At 39.5% G+C, this 19,882-nt stretch overlaps 1 protein-coding gene across 1 annotated transcript; it reads right to left on the reverse strand.

Moving 5' to 3' along the window:
• Positions 1-951: 951 nt before the first annotated feature.
• Positions 952-3,206, reverse strand: gsc (goosecoid). The gene is made up of 3 exons (XM_018735185.1): positions 2,780-3,206; positions 1,984-2,243; positions 952-1,379 (listed from the first exon to the last, which is right to left on the reverse strand). Exons 1-3 carry the CDS (start codon positions 3,093-3,095, stop codon positions 1,230-1,232), a joined length of 726 nt encoding a protein of 241 aa, XP_018590701.1. The 5' UTR covers positions 3,096-3,206; the 3' UTR covers positions 952-1,229.
• Positions 3,207-19,882: the final 16,676 nt, after the last annotated feature.

Below are 19,882 nucleotides of genomic sequence, written 5' to 3' on the forward strand. Positions count from 1 at the left end.
TTAGTGTGTATTTCTCGTCTTTTAACCCTTTTCTTTTACTTTTCAACTCATGTGAGACAACTGAGCCTGAAAACGATCAGAACGACCAACCACGGAGTTTGTACATCTCTTTGTATTCTGCTGTGAAAAGGTTGTTTTAAAACAACTCATTGACCATCTTTCGCGATTTTAAATACCTGTCTCCAAATGCACGTAATTCTAGAATTTGTGTTCACAACGTACAATAATAATAATAATAATAACGCCTAAATTATCGAGCCTTTTCATACGTCGATCGTTCACTATCTTTTCATTGTACTTAAACTAAAAAATATAAGATATCGACAATACGGAGTTGAGAGGAAGAGAATCAAAAGAAAACGATTGCTTAATTTCAAATAAAAAGTAATTTTGGAGCAAGATGAAATATCTGTTTAAAATGTATAACCATATAAAAACAAAGTCATTGAATTAAATACACTGAGGGGACTTTACTAATATTTAACACTATGATTAGCAGAGGAATCAACATAAATGGCTCATATTTTTTTTTAAATGCGTTCTTGTTCATCATTAGGCGGCTGGTCGGTTCACTTATTTTTTATTTATTTTGTATAATCCTGACGCGTGTATTTTTTTAATTACTCCGGTTGCTAATAAAGAAATAATAATAATCATAAACAGCATTTGATTACTAATTCAGAAGTCTGAAAAAAGTTTCTGTGAAACGAATGACCACAGTAATAAAACTAAACTTCTTTCCAGAGTATGAAAAAGAGCTTAATAAATTGCTCGCTCAGTATGTTCTTTCCTTTTAAAGTCTTACCCTCTGAAAAGTGAAAGCATGCGGTTTGGGTTTTCCTTCAAGGGATGTACATATTTGCTGCTGAGGGTAGTAAAAATACAGCCACTTATGATATGTAATATTTATTAGCCCAGGAGAGATGTCAAAACTGAGAAAATATGCACACATTTTTGAAAGAGGCTCGTGTAATGCGCTTGAGATACAATAGTCTTAAATTAAACATAAATATCAATAATAAAAGTCATATTTACTATACATCTGTGCAACATCATCGCAACGAATTTTAGTACGTACTTCAATCCACACATTATTTATCCATTTACAGTATGTACACATTGTTTATGAATTGTGCAAGAAATACGTATCCACGTCATGAGCGTTTTTCTTTCTCTTTTTTCTTTTCTGTTGCTTTTTGTTCTTATCTTTTCTTTTTTAAAAGAAAATATCAGCTATCTGACTCCACGTCACTTTTCCCTTCGTCTTTTTTCGCTCCTGTTGTTTTAGAAGATTTGTGGCATTTCTGTACATTCTCTGACTCTTCGGAAGATGATCTTTTCTGTCTTCTCCATTTTGCCCTTCTGTTTTTGAACCAGACCTATGGGAAATTAAGGGTATAACGTTTAACATCTGTGAATAAGACGGATATTTTAGTTAGGAAAATATAATAATAATAATAATAATAATAATAATAATAATAATAATAAAACATACTGGTTGTGGCATTTGTATTAGTACAAACTGTATCAGCCAGTTGTACTGTTATTTCTTCTTCTTCTTCTTATTATTATTATTATTATTATTATTATTATTATTATTATTATAAAATGCTACAAAACTCAACCAGTTTTTTTTTTTCCCTTTTTCTTTTGTTTCACTTATTTGAGTTCAACTGGTTTTTAACAAATTACCGACACTGACAAAACATCAGGCCTAGGTAACTAGATGCTAATACTCCATTCCCACTCGTCTCAGCGCTCGCGTGATTCGGGAACTTGTCGGGATTCGCACTGCAACTTCATTTTGCGACTAGGCACTGATCCCGAGCGGTTGCAGATTAAAACAGAGTAAAACGGAAGAAGGAGTAAAACGGTTTCAGAAGCAACATGATTAAAAAATATTTGGGAAACGCAGCTGCGGAGCCGGCTGAGCGTTACGTGTGCGCTGCCGTCACGTCAGGGAGCCCGCGTGGGCCTGTTCACCTCCACTTTCTCCTCGCGAAGGTGCACCCTGCGCGCGAGCTGCTCCCTCGTGCCCACGTCGGGGTACTTGGTCTCCTGGAAGAGGTTCTCCAAGGCCTCCAGCTGCTCGTCGGTGAAGATGGTTCGGTGCCTCCTCTTCCGCCGGCAGTGCAGCTGGTTGAGCAGCTGGATCTCAGTCCTTGACAGGGAGCCCATGTTCATGTAGGACATCATGTGGTGGGGCAAGGGGGACAGGAGCATGGAGCCGCCGCTCTCGTAGCCTGGGTGACAAACAGCAGCGAGAACGGTCACTTGCACATGAAATTTCTGAGAGCACTCTAAGAAAGGGGAGAGAAAGTCCGTCGATGAACAGTACACGAATTAAACCTTTTCATTCACGTGCGTGCGCAACAGGCACGTGCTACGGAGTTGACGGGGTCCGATATTGCGCAAAAGTGCGGAGCGCCGACGGGAGAGAAGAGGACGGCGTCGCCGCACTTTCGCTTTTTTTGCCGCAGCACTTCGGCTCTCATCGCAATATCTGAATACGCAGGTTATTCCTGGCATTTCCCTCAGTCTGATACAGTGACATTTACGTGCGGAGGGACCATCAGCAGTACAGCGATGGATCCATTTAAACAGTTGAGAGTAATTCCCTCAAGGCGGGGAACGACAGCGGCTCTCCTGATTCGAACGAGTCACCTTCGCTTTAAAGACTGCGCCACCTACTGACTGACGCAAGTCGCGGCGTCCTTGGCAGCAACAGTCGCCTTGGCAGCGCTGTGTAGGGTGCAGAGGCGGGTGACACGTAGCCTACCTGTGGGAATGCAGGGACACTGCTGTGACCCCAGCGCTGACACTGCTCCGCAGCACGCCGGCCCGCTCGGCCCCTGAACGTGCAGCTGCCCGTAGTAGTAGTTGTTATAGCCCATCCTGGTGCCGCCGAGCGCGTGCACGCTGGCGGCCGGAGTCCCCGAGGAGTGCGAGTAGAGTCCGTTAAAGTCTGCCGCCGTGTACATGGAGTCGGCGAGCGCGGAGAACACGAGCGGGGTACTCCGGTGCAGCACCACGGATTCCTTGCAACTGGGTCTCCCAGCCAGGATACTGTCGATGCTGAACATGCCAGCAGGCATCACAGGCAAGACACCGCCGACGCGAAAACAGCTGCAACTACAACTTCGGTTCTTGGTTCGAGTACAAATGGGTCCGCTCACAGGTCGACCGACGGTCCTCAATAAAGCTATTAATTTATCGACCCCCGTTCTCTGATCCGATTTCCAGTACGATCAATCGCTTACAGTCACTTGTTTTTTTGTGGTCCATCCCCAAGTTCTCCCTCTCACTTTATACTCGGCTGACGTCATCCGCCAAAACCGCAGCTGACAACCTAAACCATCGTCGGCTCGTGCGGGTGGGGAGGTGGCGGGGGCGGGGGAGGGAGAGGTGGGGGTGGCGGCGCGAGCGCGGGTGTGAAAAGCGCGCGTTGGCGAATTGCGAATTAATTAAGTTCCTCGCAATTAGCGGTCTCTTCAAACAAATGAGCAAAGTGGGTGGAGAGTGTGATCCGACGACGGATGATAGCGCGCGTCAATCCGATTAGTTCCACTGTCCACCCGGGGCTTTCTCTCTTCACTCATCCTTAGAAATGTTATTTGTGCTGGGGGTGTGTGGGGGGCGGGGGTGTCTGGCACCTTTAAAACTCTCTACGACATATTAACTATCGAAGTTAGTTGTACTATAGTATGTCCAAAAACTGAACTTTGCCCTGAAAACGGAAACTCGACAAAACATTGACCATTTTTACATGTCAAATTCTTCACTTTAGAGTCTTGACTCTTTGCACTGTTGAAATGACACGGAACTGAACAAGAGAAGGAATCACAATAATTAGTCCAATGGAAATCTGCGATTTTCTCGCGCGCCTCGGCCGGGGAGAGCGGATCCATTCATTCTTCGACGTACAAAGCATTTAGGTGCCTTATTACAATATTAGGAGCATATAACCACAGCTTTTGTGCTTATTTTAGTTTTTAATATCCCTCCTTATTTATTAGGACATTACTTTGGACATATGATATCGAGAAGGGTCTTGGTATTTGGCGCGCTCTTCATGTGTGCGTCTTGTACACTCATTCTTTCCTCTTTTTATAGTTAAGGACATCTTATTTGTAGAATGGTGGCTGTGACACACACTGTCCGTGGGAGGTGGGCATCAGGAGATTAGTGTATTTATTGGAGCGGCAGCGCCGACGCAGTGGGTAGGAAATTGCGCGCATTAACATTAGACACCTCCGTTAATGGTTTGTGCTCAAGGAACAAACTACTGAGATAACGGACATTAACACCGTCGTTTGCGGTGTTACTAAATACATCTCACTTTATTGAGCGATTGAGTGAAATTCACTGAGGACAAAAATGAGAAAATTCAGTTTGATTGAACTTCAGGAGGGAGCTCGTTTAGGCAGGACGCAATTTATATCGAATTTGTTCCTGAGTTGGAAATTCAGAATTAAGTGTTTGGAGAAATGATAAAAAAAGGCTTGAAGTTTAGGTTCTTCTGCATTATACAGTAAGCCTGAATTATATATATATATATATATATATATACATTTTTTTTTTCATAGAAATGTTGCTAGAAATGTTGCTATTTAATTTGTCGTTTCATATTTAAAAAAACATGTTTTACATTAGGTGTTCTCCAATGCGTACACCGTCTAGAGTTGAATAGGGCAAATTTTTTAAAATAATTTTAGTAGAATCCCATAATTTTATTAGAAATACGCATTTATTAAAGTGTGACGAGTTCAAACAGTGACTAGAAAGACAATTTATCAGTTTATGCACCGCGAAATTAGTTTCGCAATATTTAAGGCTGCATGCAAACAAATTTCAAAACTGTTTACCAAATACCTGGACCTGTGGTTAAAATGGGTGGATGTGGGTGCATTCTGAGTGCCAGTTTAACTATCATTCTCTGGAAAACCATAAGAAAGCAAAAAAAAAAAAAAAAAAAAACAATATTACGTACCTTTTAAAAATTAATTTAGTGCAAATGAAAGATGAAGATGCTGATTGAAAAGAGTGAAGTTAGAATTAAATTTACTCATTTCTGTCTCATTTGCGTTATTCACTCTCCTCCAAAACCATATTATCCATAAGATGTGTTATATTTAATACTATATGTTGTATTCCATATAACAGTCATTTTAAAATGAATATAAAAAGAATTCGCAGTTGGTAAGGTCTCGCAGGTACTGTTATCTAAAAACCATTTTAATGCGTATTTTCATCAAATTCCCGGTCCCCTATGCAAGATAAATCCTGTCTTTTAATTTCCCAAAATAAACTGCAAAGTATATTACCTCTGTTACCGTAAGTTTTTTTTTTTTTTTTTTTTTCGTTTTATACGTATGGCTTCTAATGAAATCCTCATATTTATATGTGAATAACATCAGAATCTGAAAAATTTTATTACTGAGTTCCAATATACAGGTCAAGTGACAAAAGATGAAGAGCCTGTTGTTTTTTTTCTTTTTTTTAATGATTATTGTTTAAATAAAATACTTGTGCTGCTTAACTTCATGGGTAAGTTTGACAGAAGGTGGCCTCTAGCTTTATGAAATATAAACACTTCAGCTTCTCTTGGTGTATGAAAAGACATTTGCGCACAGGCATTGCTCTCCAGTCACACTGCAATTAAAATAAAACCTGGCACCTAGCAGGAACACTCACACACAACGTGCGTGCGTGTGTATGTGTGTTGCACTTCAGGGTCCGAGTGATGGCAGAAATCACATAGCAAAATGGATTGCTGAAAAACGGGAGTCATTTGGAATTAAAAGCTGTAAAAGAGGTTTGAAAGCACCACTTGCAATGTGAATAGATAGCATCAATCACAGGCCGCAAAATGGTCTCTCTGTGGACAGGCCGGGAAAGGCATCAACAAAAGGAAATGGCACTGAGACGTCTTTACACTGCTATGCCTATATCTGTGCCTGATCTCTCAAAATCGTCTTAATACAGCACTCAAAGTGGAAGACTTTGTAATGCAATCACATAGTTGTCAGAATAACCAGTCTGACAAACAAAGCCATGTCTAAGAAATAGTAAATGATAGGTATTCCGAATGTCACTACCAGAATTCCACCAAGCTATCTATCTATCTATCTATCTATCTATCTATCTATCTATCTATCTATCGATCTATCTATCTATCTATCTAAAATAATTGGAATAATGTGCATTTTGCAATTCTGCAGAAGCAAAATTGCTGCATGCCTATAACTAATTCATTGTATTTGATTGTACTGAATAAGTTCAACAAAAGTACTCACAAACATAACAAAGCAGTTCTCTATCTCAAATTTTACAACAACAATAATAATAATAATAATAATTTCTATTTTTTATTATTGTTGTTACATTGTTGCCACATTAATTTACAGCTGCATTTCAAAAAGATTATGACAGTGTCATCATTGTGACTGCTAAGGAGCTGAGCATAAATTCTGAGTGCTATTCGATAACTCGGGGGCTTCTGGTTTAGTGCTCCAGCCTTATGACTAGGTTTGATCTATCAGTTGACAGCCAGACTGAATTCATTCACAAGTGCTCCTGTAGGACCTGGGTTTAAACACACAGGACTGGTAACAGAGCTAAAGGTTCAGGTGGAAGCAGAGATCCAGTGTCAAGGTCAAATCTACTGAGAGTTTCCTGGTGGTTTTGGACTGGAGCGCAAACCCAGGAGGTTTGCTGATCTCTGTGCCAGGTTGCCACCGCTGGGGCGGGGGGGGGGGGGACCAATCACTTAAAGACTGGTAAAAACACAACAAATAGAGTATGTGACAAAAAGAGCCAACACATAAAATGTATAGATGGAGAAGACATGTCTGGATAAATCACAAATGTTTAAGTTTCAGGAGTTAGTTGAAAGCAATTCAGCCAGTTCTCCGCAAGACCGAAACACACAGCATCAGATGTTCTTTATTGGAGTCAGCAATCACTAAGCTGCGACGTGCCCACTGCAATTCCGCCAGATTCAGAAGTCTTTGTTCCAGGTGTGAGACACTGTTCCTCTGGTAAATCTGGAGAGCGCCAGACGCAAAGCTGCTGACAGACTGCTTCCTGTGTGTTCCACGCTGATTCCAATAAGCGTTAGAGTAGCAGGCCTCTTTAATTGGAATCCATCTTTTTGGGTGATGCTGAAAAACTGTGGTAGTTGGGGGAGTAAAAATTATATTATATGTCAAGCTGTCTTGCTGTGTGCCTGTTTTACAGTGTGCCTTTTGTTAGATCACATGAGCTGTGTCCTTCAGCAATGAAATCCATGTGCACATGAAAGCAGTTCAATGGTTCAAGGCTACTCAATCAGGGAATTTAGATGAATGAATTGAAATTAATGACGACAGTGATTTTTTAGATGTTTTGAACTGGGGAAAGAAACTCAAGTAGGGCCTATTAGATGGAAAGCATCCTAACATAATTCTAGACATAATTGAAGATTTGGACACTTGAAGAGCAAATTAATGCATTCTGAAAGACTTAGTGACAATAGCATAGTGGGAAGAGATCTGTCATTTATCAAGGTCTCTTATCTCCTAAAAGGCACTGTCATTTTACTTGACAGGTTGAAGAACTATACTTACACTGAGACCTTTTAATAATTTTCTGTTTGTGAAAAAAAAGCAAAAGGCTGAGGAAGTAATGAGAAAGAGTCATACCTTTTCAAGGTGTTCTCTCCAAAAGCATTTCAGAAACTTAGATCATCATAGTCATTTACACATTCTGCATGAATTATTTATGTATGCTTCTGTTCAGCGATGACGGTCTGAAAATAGATTGCATTAAATAAACTTTTGAAACTGGCAGCTGTCTTGAAAAAAGATATTAATTGCACATTAACTGACATGTAAAGGCTAGGACAAAACCAATGTGCATAACTGGTGCTTACAATTCCGGAAACACTTTTAAAGAGCGCTGCTTTTTTTTTTTTTTTTACCGTCAGGAAAATTCAGATATAATGGTAAACATTGTGACTTTTATTTAAAACAATTAAATAAATAAAAGAAGAACTTTCCAATAGCCCACTCCATTGCTGGCCCTTCCCATTCTTTTTTTAAGTGCAGCACTTTTTTTTTAAATTTTGGCTTCAGTGTCTCTCACCCCTATCCTTACAAAAGATTAAAAAAAAAAACATTCAGAATCTCAGAAATCTATCAACTGATCCTTTCAATTAGATGGTCCTTGTGATGAGCCTTGTGATTGGATTTTCCTGTGACAGAGACATGCGACGTCTGATCTTGTGGTACATTGTTACGTGCACATTCGTATGTTTAAAAATTAACCCTCACCCCCAGACAATTTCCACAAACACACTTTTCATGGGTTATGGAGAGGTGCATCTTAATAGTCTGCGCAAGACATTCAAAGCTTTGAGAAGAGGCTTGGCAGAAAAATAATGGAACCTAGAATTACTCTTTCAAAACACTCTGAGCAGACATTACACAGATGAATAGGGCTGAGGCTAAATGCAGCGTAAATCAAAGGTATAACACAATATAGTGTTTCTGTTTTTAAAAGGATGTTATTAAAGTTCCTAAATGCATACCATAGCATAAGATTTGTGAAATTTTACATTTACAGACAGCTGACATTTTAAAAAATTTAAAGGGACACACACGTTTCTTCCAACACATATTTATAGACTAGTCTGCTGTTCTGGTGTGAACACATTATTCCAAACAAATGGCCTGACACGGCCGAATGTTGCTACTTTAGCCTATGGAATGTTTTTCACTTTAACAGTATAGTGCCTACTGAGGTTCTACGGAAATGTAAAAATGTGAAGAATGCCTACATGCAATTAGTCTTTATTTTGCAGTGGTGACTGCAATGCGTTGTGTATTCTCAGATGCTTGGCAAGTTTGTCAATACCATGGACAGCAACAGTGTGAAGCACCTCCACTTGGCTGGCCATAGGAGGGCATCGGTGAGTCTAGACCAAAAGGTCACCTGAAGGTGAACATGGACTAGGGTGGGTGCACTGAGAAGTCCAGGAGAGCCAGCATATTCCACAGCTCATAACCAAATGTTTACAGGAATGATACTTTGCATCAGTTGAGGAGCCAGAAATGGGCAGCTCTAGATCACTGCATTGATAGACCCAATTCCAGGTGCTCCATTTTTCCCTCCAAGAAACGTTGTCTGCAAAGTGCAAATAACAAGCATATGTAAATTAAAATATAGCTTAAAATATAGCTTTGACAAAAAAAACAAACACAGGAATGGAGGGAAAAAGTACACGTCATTAATTGAATTAAATAGCACACAATAACTAAATTAATGAAAGGTCAGGAAGTTAAGAGGAACATTTAGATGTAAATCTCCTTTTAGGTAAACAGTGCAGACAGAGAAATGTAGAAGCCTTAAGGACAAGGCAATCAGATAGGCAAACGTCGCAGGACCTTGGAATGGCACTGACCACGAAACATGCTGGGGCCTTAATAAAGAATGGGGTGGGGTGTGGGGGGGGGGGGGGTTGAATTCTTTAAAACAGAAACATATTGTTGTGTCCTGGGAAGCATTACCCAGAGCACCTGGACTGTCTTGGGCAAGCCCTCCAGTAACTCAATATGAGAGATTAGCTGACTTTGCTACTAGTGCACTCCATATTAATCCCTCACAGGTGATAAAGACCACGCCCATTTCAAGATCAGCCAATAAGGACAAAGGGATCTTGAACAGTACTCATTTGCGTCCCTTTGCCTTTCTTATGTAAATTAGCAAATTGCTTACAGTTTTATGGTATTTATATATACATAATATATATATATGTATGTATATTATAAGGGGGGCGTGGTGGCACAGTGGCGCAGTGGGTTGGACCGGGTCCTGCTCTCCAGTGGGTCTGGGGTTCAAGTCCTGCTTGGGGTGCCTTGCAACGGACTGGCGTCCTGTCCTGGGTGTGTCCCCTCCCCCTCCGGCCTTACGCCCTGTGTTGCCGGGTAGGCTCCGGTTCCCCGCGACCCAATATGGGACAAGCGGTTCGGAAAGTGTGTGTGTGTGTGTGTGTGTGTGTGTGTGTGTGTGTATTATATTTTTTGTATTTATTTTTAAGGATTTTTTCCAGTTGATGTAAACTTTCATAACATTTTTGATTGACTGGTTTTGTTGTTTTGTAGTAGCAGAGCTTTAAATCTAAAAAAAGTGAATAAAGGCAAAATTACATATGTTATAATTTTACTTAACTTTGTTTTTATTAATTTATTAATAGTTGGAATACTGATTCGAGATGTTCACTTAAAGTCAAAGAAGCAGTTGCCAAATCCCAGCTCCCATTGCAGTAACATTGAGCAAAGTACTTAGCCTGAATTTCTCCAGTAAAAAAATACACTGCCTTATACATTTACATTTATTCATGTGCAGATGCTTTTCTCCACAGCGATGTCTCAGAAAGTATCAGAAAACAATATAACAGTGGATTATACTGACAGAAGGCGAAATCTTGGTGTAGACTTGTGCTTCTTCATTTCAGTCAGTTATCATATATCACTGTCAAAACCAGTATACAAGAAATGTACAGTTTTTTAAATAAATTTAAGGAGTTCTATACACAGGCGGTACGGTGGCGCAGCAGATTTGACTGGGTCCCGCTCTCTGGCGGGTCTGGGGTTCAAGTCCTGCTTGGGGTGCCTTGCAACAGACTGGCATCCTGTCCGGGGTGTGTCCCCTCCCCCTCCAGGCTTGCACCCTGTGTTGCCGGGTTAGGCTCCGGTTTGCCGCGACCCCGCTTGGGACGAGTTGCTCCAGACAATGTCTGTGTGTGTGGTCATATACATTGTAGCATATGCAAATCTGACATTCTTCCTTTGAAGAAAGGTGGAAGCTAAGTGGATAAATAAAATATTAACAATGAGAGAAATACAGCACTATGCATAACAAAATTTGTATTTTTGTATTGCATGTATTTTTTGCATTGTATTTTTCTGTGAGATGTACATCAATTCTGAGAAAAGTGTATGCTAAATGAAAAAATGTAAATGCAGTAATGTCAAAAGAGAACTTTCTCATAATTTGGATTGACCGAATTGTTCTAGTCTTCTGAATCTAACAACAGCGTGATCCTGGTTGTTTGGAGTCTATGGCATATATAATATGAACGCCACAGAAGTAATTATTTCAGCCATGTGTATCATTGGCTAGGAAAACATTCTCATGCTTTATGTAAGTAAGAATTTTGGGTGCTTTGCAGGGCTGAGAATAAACAGCCATTTCCATTCCAGCGAATTGCTTTGCAAGGAATGCTCATTTAGGCCTCATTGTGGGTTTCCCTTTCCACTCATGACTATTTGTACTGCTTGAATCAATCTGTGTCCCGTTCTTGAGCTGTTTTAATTTGTTTTCATTTATTTAAGGCTATTGCTTATACTTTGGAGTAAATTGTTTTGGTTTTAATTGCTCGGAAAAATGTATTAAAACTTATGCATTTTATAAAGAACTTTTTATACAACCAGAGAACAATGATTTATATTTTTGTATTACAGTTAAATATCTTTCAGACATTAAAACTTGGAAATATGTTAGTTCTAATACCACATTAATTTGCTGGGGCAGCCCTTGTGGTTATAGTTGCAGTAGTGTAACAGTAGTACAGCACTTGTACTTGTCGTAGTAATATTTGTCAAATTGTTCAAAGGTTAGAGCAATTAATGCATTAATTATATAAATTAATACATTGTGAAAAGCATTACATGATTGTAAATGACCAAAAATGCATTGTGGCCTTAAGAAAATGCTATGTGAAGTGATATGTTCTTTTTTTTGTGCATGGCAGAACTTTTTTTGTGAAGCAGTGTGGCTGTTGGCGGTTTCAACAGACATCTCCAAGGAGGTTCACTGTGGCCAAATTAAGGATGGCCAGTGTGAAGAAGCACAAAACCTGTGAAGCACAGTATGAAAAACAGGTGAGGCCACTTTCTTCCATCAGCATGGGCTGCCTGGGAGCTGGTTTTTACTGTTGGTTTGGTGTGCGTGGGGATGCTATAAGCACCATTGCAAGTCTGACCATGTGGATTGGGATGCAGTGCCACAGGAATGGTTGGTGTGGGCGTGCTGGGAGCACAGAGTAAAAGGGAGACATACCATAGTATAGTGGTTATAGTGGTGTCATTGCAATCGGAAGGTCCCAGGTTTAATTCGTGCTCCTGCTATGGAACTGCCTTTAGTAAGGTGTTTGCTGTGAATGACTCCAATAAGAATATCCTACTGTACAAATTGGTAAATCTGTGTAAAGTTGTCATCATGGACAAATATTTCAGATATATTAAAGGGACAATGCAGAATCCCTGATTCAAGCTTCAAATGAATTAGGTGTCTGGAAAATTATAACAAAGACTATACAAATAGTATATCTTCTTGCTAGGTAGAAGGCAACAAACGTGAGATGAAGTCAGCCAACTTTGGACTAAATCAACATAGAGTGCATCCTTTAAATATTAGCAGGGAAGCAGAACCCTTTACTAAAGCTCAGGATACTGATAGGGCATTGATATCAGATTTTCCCCCTTTTACATCCACAATTCCTCTTTCCTCTGTGGAAATTAAAAATCAAATTTAAACAGAGGCACTATTGTGATTTACAAATAATTGTATGTGCCGGCCTAATAATCTCTAATATCCACTGTTGACAGAATGGATTTGCCTGCATTTTTGTCCTCCCCCAGCATTCAACATTCTTCCTTCCAGTATAAGACAAGCCTTGGTCCCAAGCCTGTATGTTTTATAGATATATATACATGTCGAGGGCAGATGCTCAGCAGGTATGAGCTAGTTAAAAGTTATTCTTGATGGAGACCCTGGTATTGGCTTGCCAGCAGAAAGGTCACTGGGGGGGCGGGTGGGGGTTGCATTACAATCAATATAGTGTTATAGTCAAACCATGTAATAATTATCCTCATTTAGGTGGAATCAGAGCGTGGAGAAGATGCAGCTACAAACCATGGCTAATACTTTATGTTCCCAGGAAGTCTGTACATAATTCGATAATCCTGGAAGTACTTATTAAGAATCCACCAACGGTCCACACACTGGCCTCCAGGGTGCAAGGGGAAAAGCAGTTTCACATTCTTTCTATGCTGATGTACCTTTACATTTCCACAAATTGTTGAAGAAATTTACGATACTTCCTACCCGACAAAATCAGAGCTCATGTCATCAGTATTTTAAAACGATTACTGTCCACCGATGTAAATAAATACAAAATTTTTTCCAGGGTAAAACAGTTTAACCAGTTAATGTGCAGATGTTTTATTTTTCCTCTTCAGTAAGTATTTACTTTGCAAGGCTATCTAATGTGTAAAATCAATGGAACATTAAATTAGATAAAGAAAAAAGATTTCAGATGGATCTGTTTTCATTGTATTTCTTTTGGCATTACTATAATCTTTATTTTATCTAGAGAAATAAAATGTTAAAATGGTTAAATTTCTGGGATCATTAGAATTATGGGTTTGCTAGTGGAATACCGTGACTAATCAGAATGCATTTGAGCTGAAATATGAGTTACTTGAAAATAAGCAGAATGTCCTTACAAATGAAAACTGAATTAAAGGAAATGTCCTTTTTCCTCACAGTGTAAAATTTTTTACAGCTCAATAGTGCTGTTGCCATTTAGCAAGTTTCTGAAAAAGTCATTGTTTGGCAGACTTTACTGTACCACATACATATGATACAATGACACACACACACACACACACACACACTGCAAACGATCCACGTTTGAGATTCTGAGTGAACACGTGCATATACCATGGACTATACAATGGAAAATTGAACTCACAAACAATGTTTTTTTCAGCCAAAAAATGATTTATTTAAGCTCTCTGTTTGGTCTGTGTGTTAGTGTTTCCATCATACACAGGCGTTTATCAGAGCATCTGTGCATTTTCACTATAACTGCCACAGCTGACAAACCCATATGACTTCATTTTTTTTATACATTACAGCTTTTATTGAAATCAGCACAATTGACAGTGCGCATGAATCAAAATGAGTACAAACAAGTGCATTCCACTTCTAAAAATGAAATACCATGTTTATCATGGGTCTATCCCCAAAGACTCTTATTTTACTTTGCTTCATACCAAAATTGTGAAGGAGAAAAAAGGTACACTTCTGTCTTTTATCTCATTGTTGTTGTTGTTGTTTTTGTTTTTGTTGTTGTTGTGCAATGAACTGGCATTCTGTCTAGGGTGTACTATCCCTCAACCTTGTAGGAACCCTTGATTCTGGGATTGGTTAAGCTGTTAATGAAAATGGATGTATTATTATTGTTGTTGTTGTTGTTGTTGCTCATACTGAGATTTTAATTGCCTTAGAAATTTGTGACTATGGTTGCGTTCATCTCTATTATTCACAGGTTCATTTATTGCATGGAGACTGAGTTATAAGGTTACTGAAATTAACAAATTTGGTTATGTATATAGAGGATCACAATCTGTATTTCATGGAGTTTGCTGTTTGAGATATATGCTAGAAATCCAGTAAAGGCAGCGGTGTGTTTCTCCTCATGTTTCAGCTACAGATGTTGAATTAAACAAACACAGGACGTAGCGAGTCATCCTTTCAGCCTCCGGACTTACTGTACGCAAATGCATTTGTGGAGCCATTGGGCAAAAATCTACTTCATTATCGACAAATCAGTTCCAGGATGAAACCCAATACTCCCCCATATGCCTTTTGCATGTAACAAGCAGATACTTGGGCTCAAAACGGTTGGCCCCAGAATGCTATTTCCAGGTATATAACATTGTTTTTTGTCATGCAGTATGAATGCCAGTGGCTCCCAGCGAGGTCACCTTTTGGGAACTGATGCAGATGCCATGGAGCAAAAGGGGAGGCATTGTATTTATTTGTTTATTTGTTTTTCTGTGGATTTTGTCATTCAAAACTTTGGTTATCTTTGCACCTGCAGAAGTTACGGCCGCCCTGCTCAGAATGCTGAACTCACTCCATACATCGAGGGGGCAGCACCAGGGAATTTGTGTGACTAATTGGGGTTTGGTTTGCCAGAGAGTTTGGAGTCACTGGCAGCCCACAGCGTCATTGTGGAACCATTCTGGACTTTGTTTAGCTCCATTTCCTCTCCACTACAAGGGGAGTTCATCTGGTCTTATGTCTATTAAATCTGCACTATAACATCCTGAACTTAGCCAGCAGTGAGAGTGCTGCTGCCCTGGTCTAATGCTGAGTGGCAAATGATGACACTGTTTTCAGAATTGCCATTACTGCCCCCTGGGTTTTTGCCAAGAAAACAGTCTAATTTATCTGATAATCTTTAGAACATGACTGAAGAAATGCACTGTCTTATATATACCCAACTGACAATATGATATATTAATCAAAATATTTCAAAGATTAATACATCTATATATATATATATTTCATTTAATCACAGGTTTACATTTTCATTATTAAAAGGAAAAATTGAAGGTTAGTCTGCAAAAGATAGAGGTCGGTACAGTACCTCTGTGTTTGTTTAAACTATAGAAGAGTGGTTTCCAGTCCTGAGGCCAGTTGGCTCTAAGGGTGCACAAGGTGAAGCTCAGAACCTCGATTCTGGGAGGTAATCCTCAGATCCAGCAGCTGAGAGAAGTGCACAGTTAGAGGGAAAACCTGCAGAAAATGTGGCCTTCCAGGACCAGGACTGAAAACAACAATCTTAGAATAAGAGCTGTGTGATACACAAGACCCAATAACCCATTTCATCTCACTTCTGGTAAGATGATAACATGAAGTGAGCGTACCCTATCTTTGTTGGGTTTTCCTTATAGAAAGTTTTTTTTTTTTTTTTAAACGATAAATTACAAAACGACTGCTTTAGCAATATGGAAATTAACATGCAGTATGTGGCTGCACTTCAAAGGCATTAGGTCGAGATATTGCCAAGCAGGTATGTGTCTGTAAGTGGTTCAGCCTTAAGTAATTGCTTCACTTATTTGTCAACTTAGAAGGATGAACGTGTTGACGTTGGTTAGCACTGACAGAGGTTATTTTTCATGTGTCTTTCCACATCCCCAATCACGGTCCAGCGGTCCTCAACTCTGCTTTCCGTCATTCGAAATGATAACAAACAAGTGAAGAGTGGTATGACCTGGTGAAACTTATTGAGCTACTTTTCTGTGGCCACAATGAGAATGCATTGGTGTGGGAGGCCACGGGACCAGCAGGAGCTCTGTTGCTCCATGGAGGCATCTGCTGTGCTCTCGGCCTGCGGGTACACTGTGCAGCTGTGGTCGTCAAAAAGAAGAGAAGAAATGGAAGTAGCGCTCAAAACTGGATGTTCCCGTTCTCAAGAGCTGGCATGACTGCCGCTGAACAAAGAACCAAAAGAAACTCACACGCTTCTTCGTCTTTAAAAGCATGAAATCGCGTTTGACAGATGTAACGCAAATATAAACCCACGGTAAAATCAGCATCACATATGTAACACCATTATGGCAGATGCTTGTGGTAGCTTCAAATCTTTTCTCACAGACAAAAGTGAAAAAGAGCGGGAAAAAAAAAAACGCCAGTGCACATAGGCCAGACATGCCAGATGTGAACCGCATTAAAATGTAATAGTTGGACTGAGGGACAAATCCAATCCTGGGATGAAGGAACCCATGCTCACCCTGCAATGAACCATGTAATACATGTATGTTAGAGTTAGGTACTGGCATATAATTAAGGTCTGCTTTCGTCCTTTGCTAAATTTATTGAAAGCTACCCACTTGTTGTTTCATATGCAAGTAATTATTCAGATGTGAAATGCAGAACTTTAAAGAGTAAAAACATCCCTGTGAAATTTTAGATTCCCAATAATCAATAGAGAAATCATTACACTTCCTTTCTTTGATCACCCTCTTGTCTTGCAACTGCAAACCATTCCAAAAGTACTCAATAGCAATGGAGTAAAATACTATCAAATGCTACATTAAACAAGTGAGAAGCAACATGCCACTATATTGCAGTGTTTCAGTATACGGTAATGAGACACCCTGACTGCAATGCACACAATTCCTCAAAAGGTTTTTTTTTTTTCCCCTTTAAATTACATTATGTTAAAACCTTATTGCAATCTTAAATCCTTAGCTGAATTTTTTACCATTTCAAATGTCAGTTTGGCTTTGTGTCCAAAACCACAGAGGTGAGCTATTGCTCAGAGCTGGAAGGTAAATGCTTCCAAGCATAAAATGTTATTTTTGCAATGGTAAATAGCTTTTAATTTCAAGATATAAGATTTTACCTTTCTACGTTATTTTTCCGCAATCAGAAACACATGTAGCAGCGCAGTAACGTGACCGCTAGAATGATGGTAGTACTCAGAGTTTGAGGTAATATGACAGTCTGAGTTCTAACTCAGTCCATTTTTCCATCATTCCAGTTTTTCATACACAAAGTTCCGAAAAGGGAAACTTTTGTGACTTAAATCCACACTCACTTTAGATAAAAAGAACCGGGAAGAAAGATTTCCATAATTTTGAAACGGGCAGGAAAATCAAGCAAGAAATTATAGCGTATCCAATATTCAACCTCATTTTGGTTGTTTTCCTTGCGTTTTTTTTCTTCTTCTTCTTCTTTTTTATTTTTTTCTTTTTTTGGAAACAGATTTGATCCCAGCTGCACTGCTAATTCACCAAAATGAACAAACTGTGTTTTTCTCTCCTTGTCCATAAAAGGAGGCTTTACTCCTGTGACCTTTGTGTCTGTTACCGTCTGCCGTCTCCATGCTAACTGGGAAACGGTGTCAGAAAACAGTGTAAACCAAGACTTGATTCCAACATGATTGCAGGCCTCTGTGCTCTGCGTTGTTCAGCATGTGAACTTGATGGTAGAATGAGTAGTACTGAAAACCTCGGAGGCATCCCATGTATTGTCGCATGTTAATGCTGCAAGGGGAAGCAGAAAAGCCATTCGTAGCTCACTCAGGCTTCCCTAGCATTTGCAATGAAAAAGCCCAGACTCTCTCAGTCAGCCAGCTACACACACATTGAGACACACACGTGGGTGTGCACACACACTAACAGTACACCACCAACTGTTCTCCCTTTAATTTGAATCCCCTGTCATTTCTTCTGCCCAAATTTCACTAGATTTTTAGAGCTAACGATTTCGGGATGATTCAAGTTTCCAGTCCCACCTATGGACATGGGCAGCCCCCCCCCAACCTTCCCGGTCTGTATTTATCCGATTACATTGATTTGCCAGGATTCAACACAGTGCCACAGAATTGGTGAAGAAAAAAGGAAGAAAAAGAGTCTTGGCTTTAATATCTTCTTTTAGATCTCCCTAAAAGTGTATGATTTTTACTGGTCGGCCCTATAGCCTTGCTGGACAGCCAGCCTATGGACAGCCTCCAAGAAATACATTTTCTGTCTCAGGATATTTCCCAATGTTGAAATAGTTCTCCATGTTATTTTTCACAGCTTAAATGGGGGCTGCAATGATGGTGAAACAAAGACCCATTTAAAAATGCTAGGCAGAGATTTCTAAAACTGTACTGCCTTACAAAATTAAGTCCCCTATAGCCCCTACAATCTCCCCAAAACAAAATTGTGAGTTTCCTCTGGATTGCTTCATAGCAGATTTATATAACCTGAGCTTGGTAACTGCTCTGTATAATTTAGTCAAATTATGCCTAGAATGCCACATCAGTGCTCCTTCTGTACCTTGAGTACAGCTTTAATTCACAATGAGTACTGTTGTTGTAGCAGAAGCAGCCTGGTATCTGGAACTATGTCTCTTTCCTACACACCTGTTGCTTTCCCTTGTTTCATGGTATGCGGATTAGTCTATAACTGTATCTGTCACACACACACACACACACACACACATATAAATGTATGTATGTTTATACACATATACAGGCATATGTATATATCGTACATACATACATACATACATACATACATACATACATACATACATATATACAGCTAAAAATGTTAGACAAATATCATAAAAAGTCATGGTAAATGGCCTAATGGGAATTTTAGAACAAACATTTTTACTGAAAAAGGGGGAAAAAACATTTTAACATTAGATTTATTAATTTAGCTGATGTGCTTCTCCAAAGCAACTTACAGTTACTTACCACCAACTAGTGTCACTGGAGCAATTTAGGATAAGCACCTTCAAGGATGCTATAGCTGAAGATTAGATTCAAAACTTAATTTCCTGTTCATAGGCAGCAGCTCTAACCATTACACTATCAGCTAAAAACTAAGCGGCTTAATTTTAGTTATTCTAGCTGGTTACAGGACCTTGTGCAGTACATTACATTTACATTACCTGAGGTTTTTCTCCAGAGTAACTTATCATTTTTTTAACCCATTTTCACAGCTAGGTACTTTTAATGAAACATGCTTATCCTTTTTTAAAAAATAGGATAAGCACTTACTCAAAAGTACTACTGTTAAAAGCAGAATTGGAACCTAAGACCTTCAGGTCCAAAGGTAGCAGTTTGAACCACTATGCTACCAGCTGCTGCTTTTAACTAAGAATCACCTTCTTATCCATCTGTCTAGTCACTACCAGAATGATTAATTTCTGTTTGCTGACCTCATTAATGCTGAGCACCAATTTTTGTGTCAACATTAGGTCTCTAAGGTAACATCTTTCCATGCCATGCTGTGTAACTGTTTTCATACGCTTAATAGTTTTAAGGTCTCCAGTCCAATGCATGCAATTGCAAATAAAATAGACCCAAAACTCTGCAGCCCCATTAATTGGTTCCATCTCTCTTTGGGGTCGGAGGGTCACCATCTGATGCGGTCTCTGTATTCCCATTATGTCACACCTTAGCATGACACTCCACCTAGAGTCCACAAACTGCTGCTACTCATTGTTCTTCTGCAAGATGATAAATAATGTCCAGTTGTAC

The sequence above is a fragment of the Scleropages formosus genome, chromosome 1, assembly GCF_900964775.1.
Source record: "Scleropages formosus chromosome 1, fSclFor1.1, whole genome shotgun sequence".
Classification (NCBI taxonomy): domain Eukaryota; kingdom Metazoa; phylum Chordata; class Actinopteri; order Osteoglossiformes; family Osteoglossidae; genus Scleropages; species Scleropages formosus.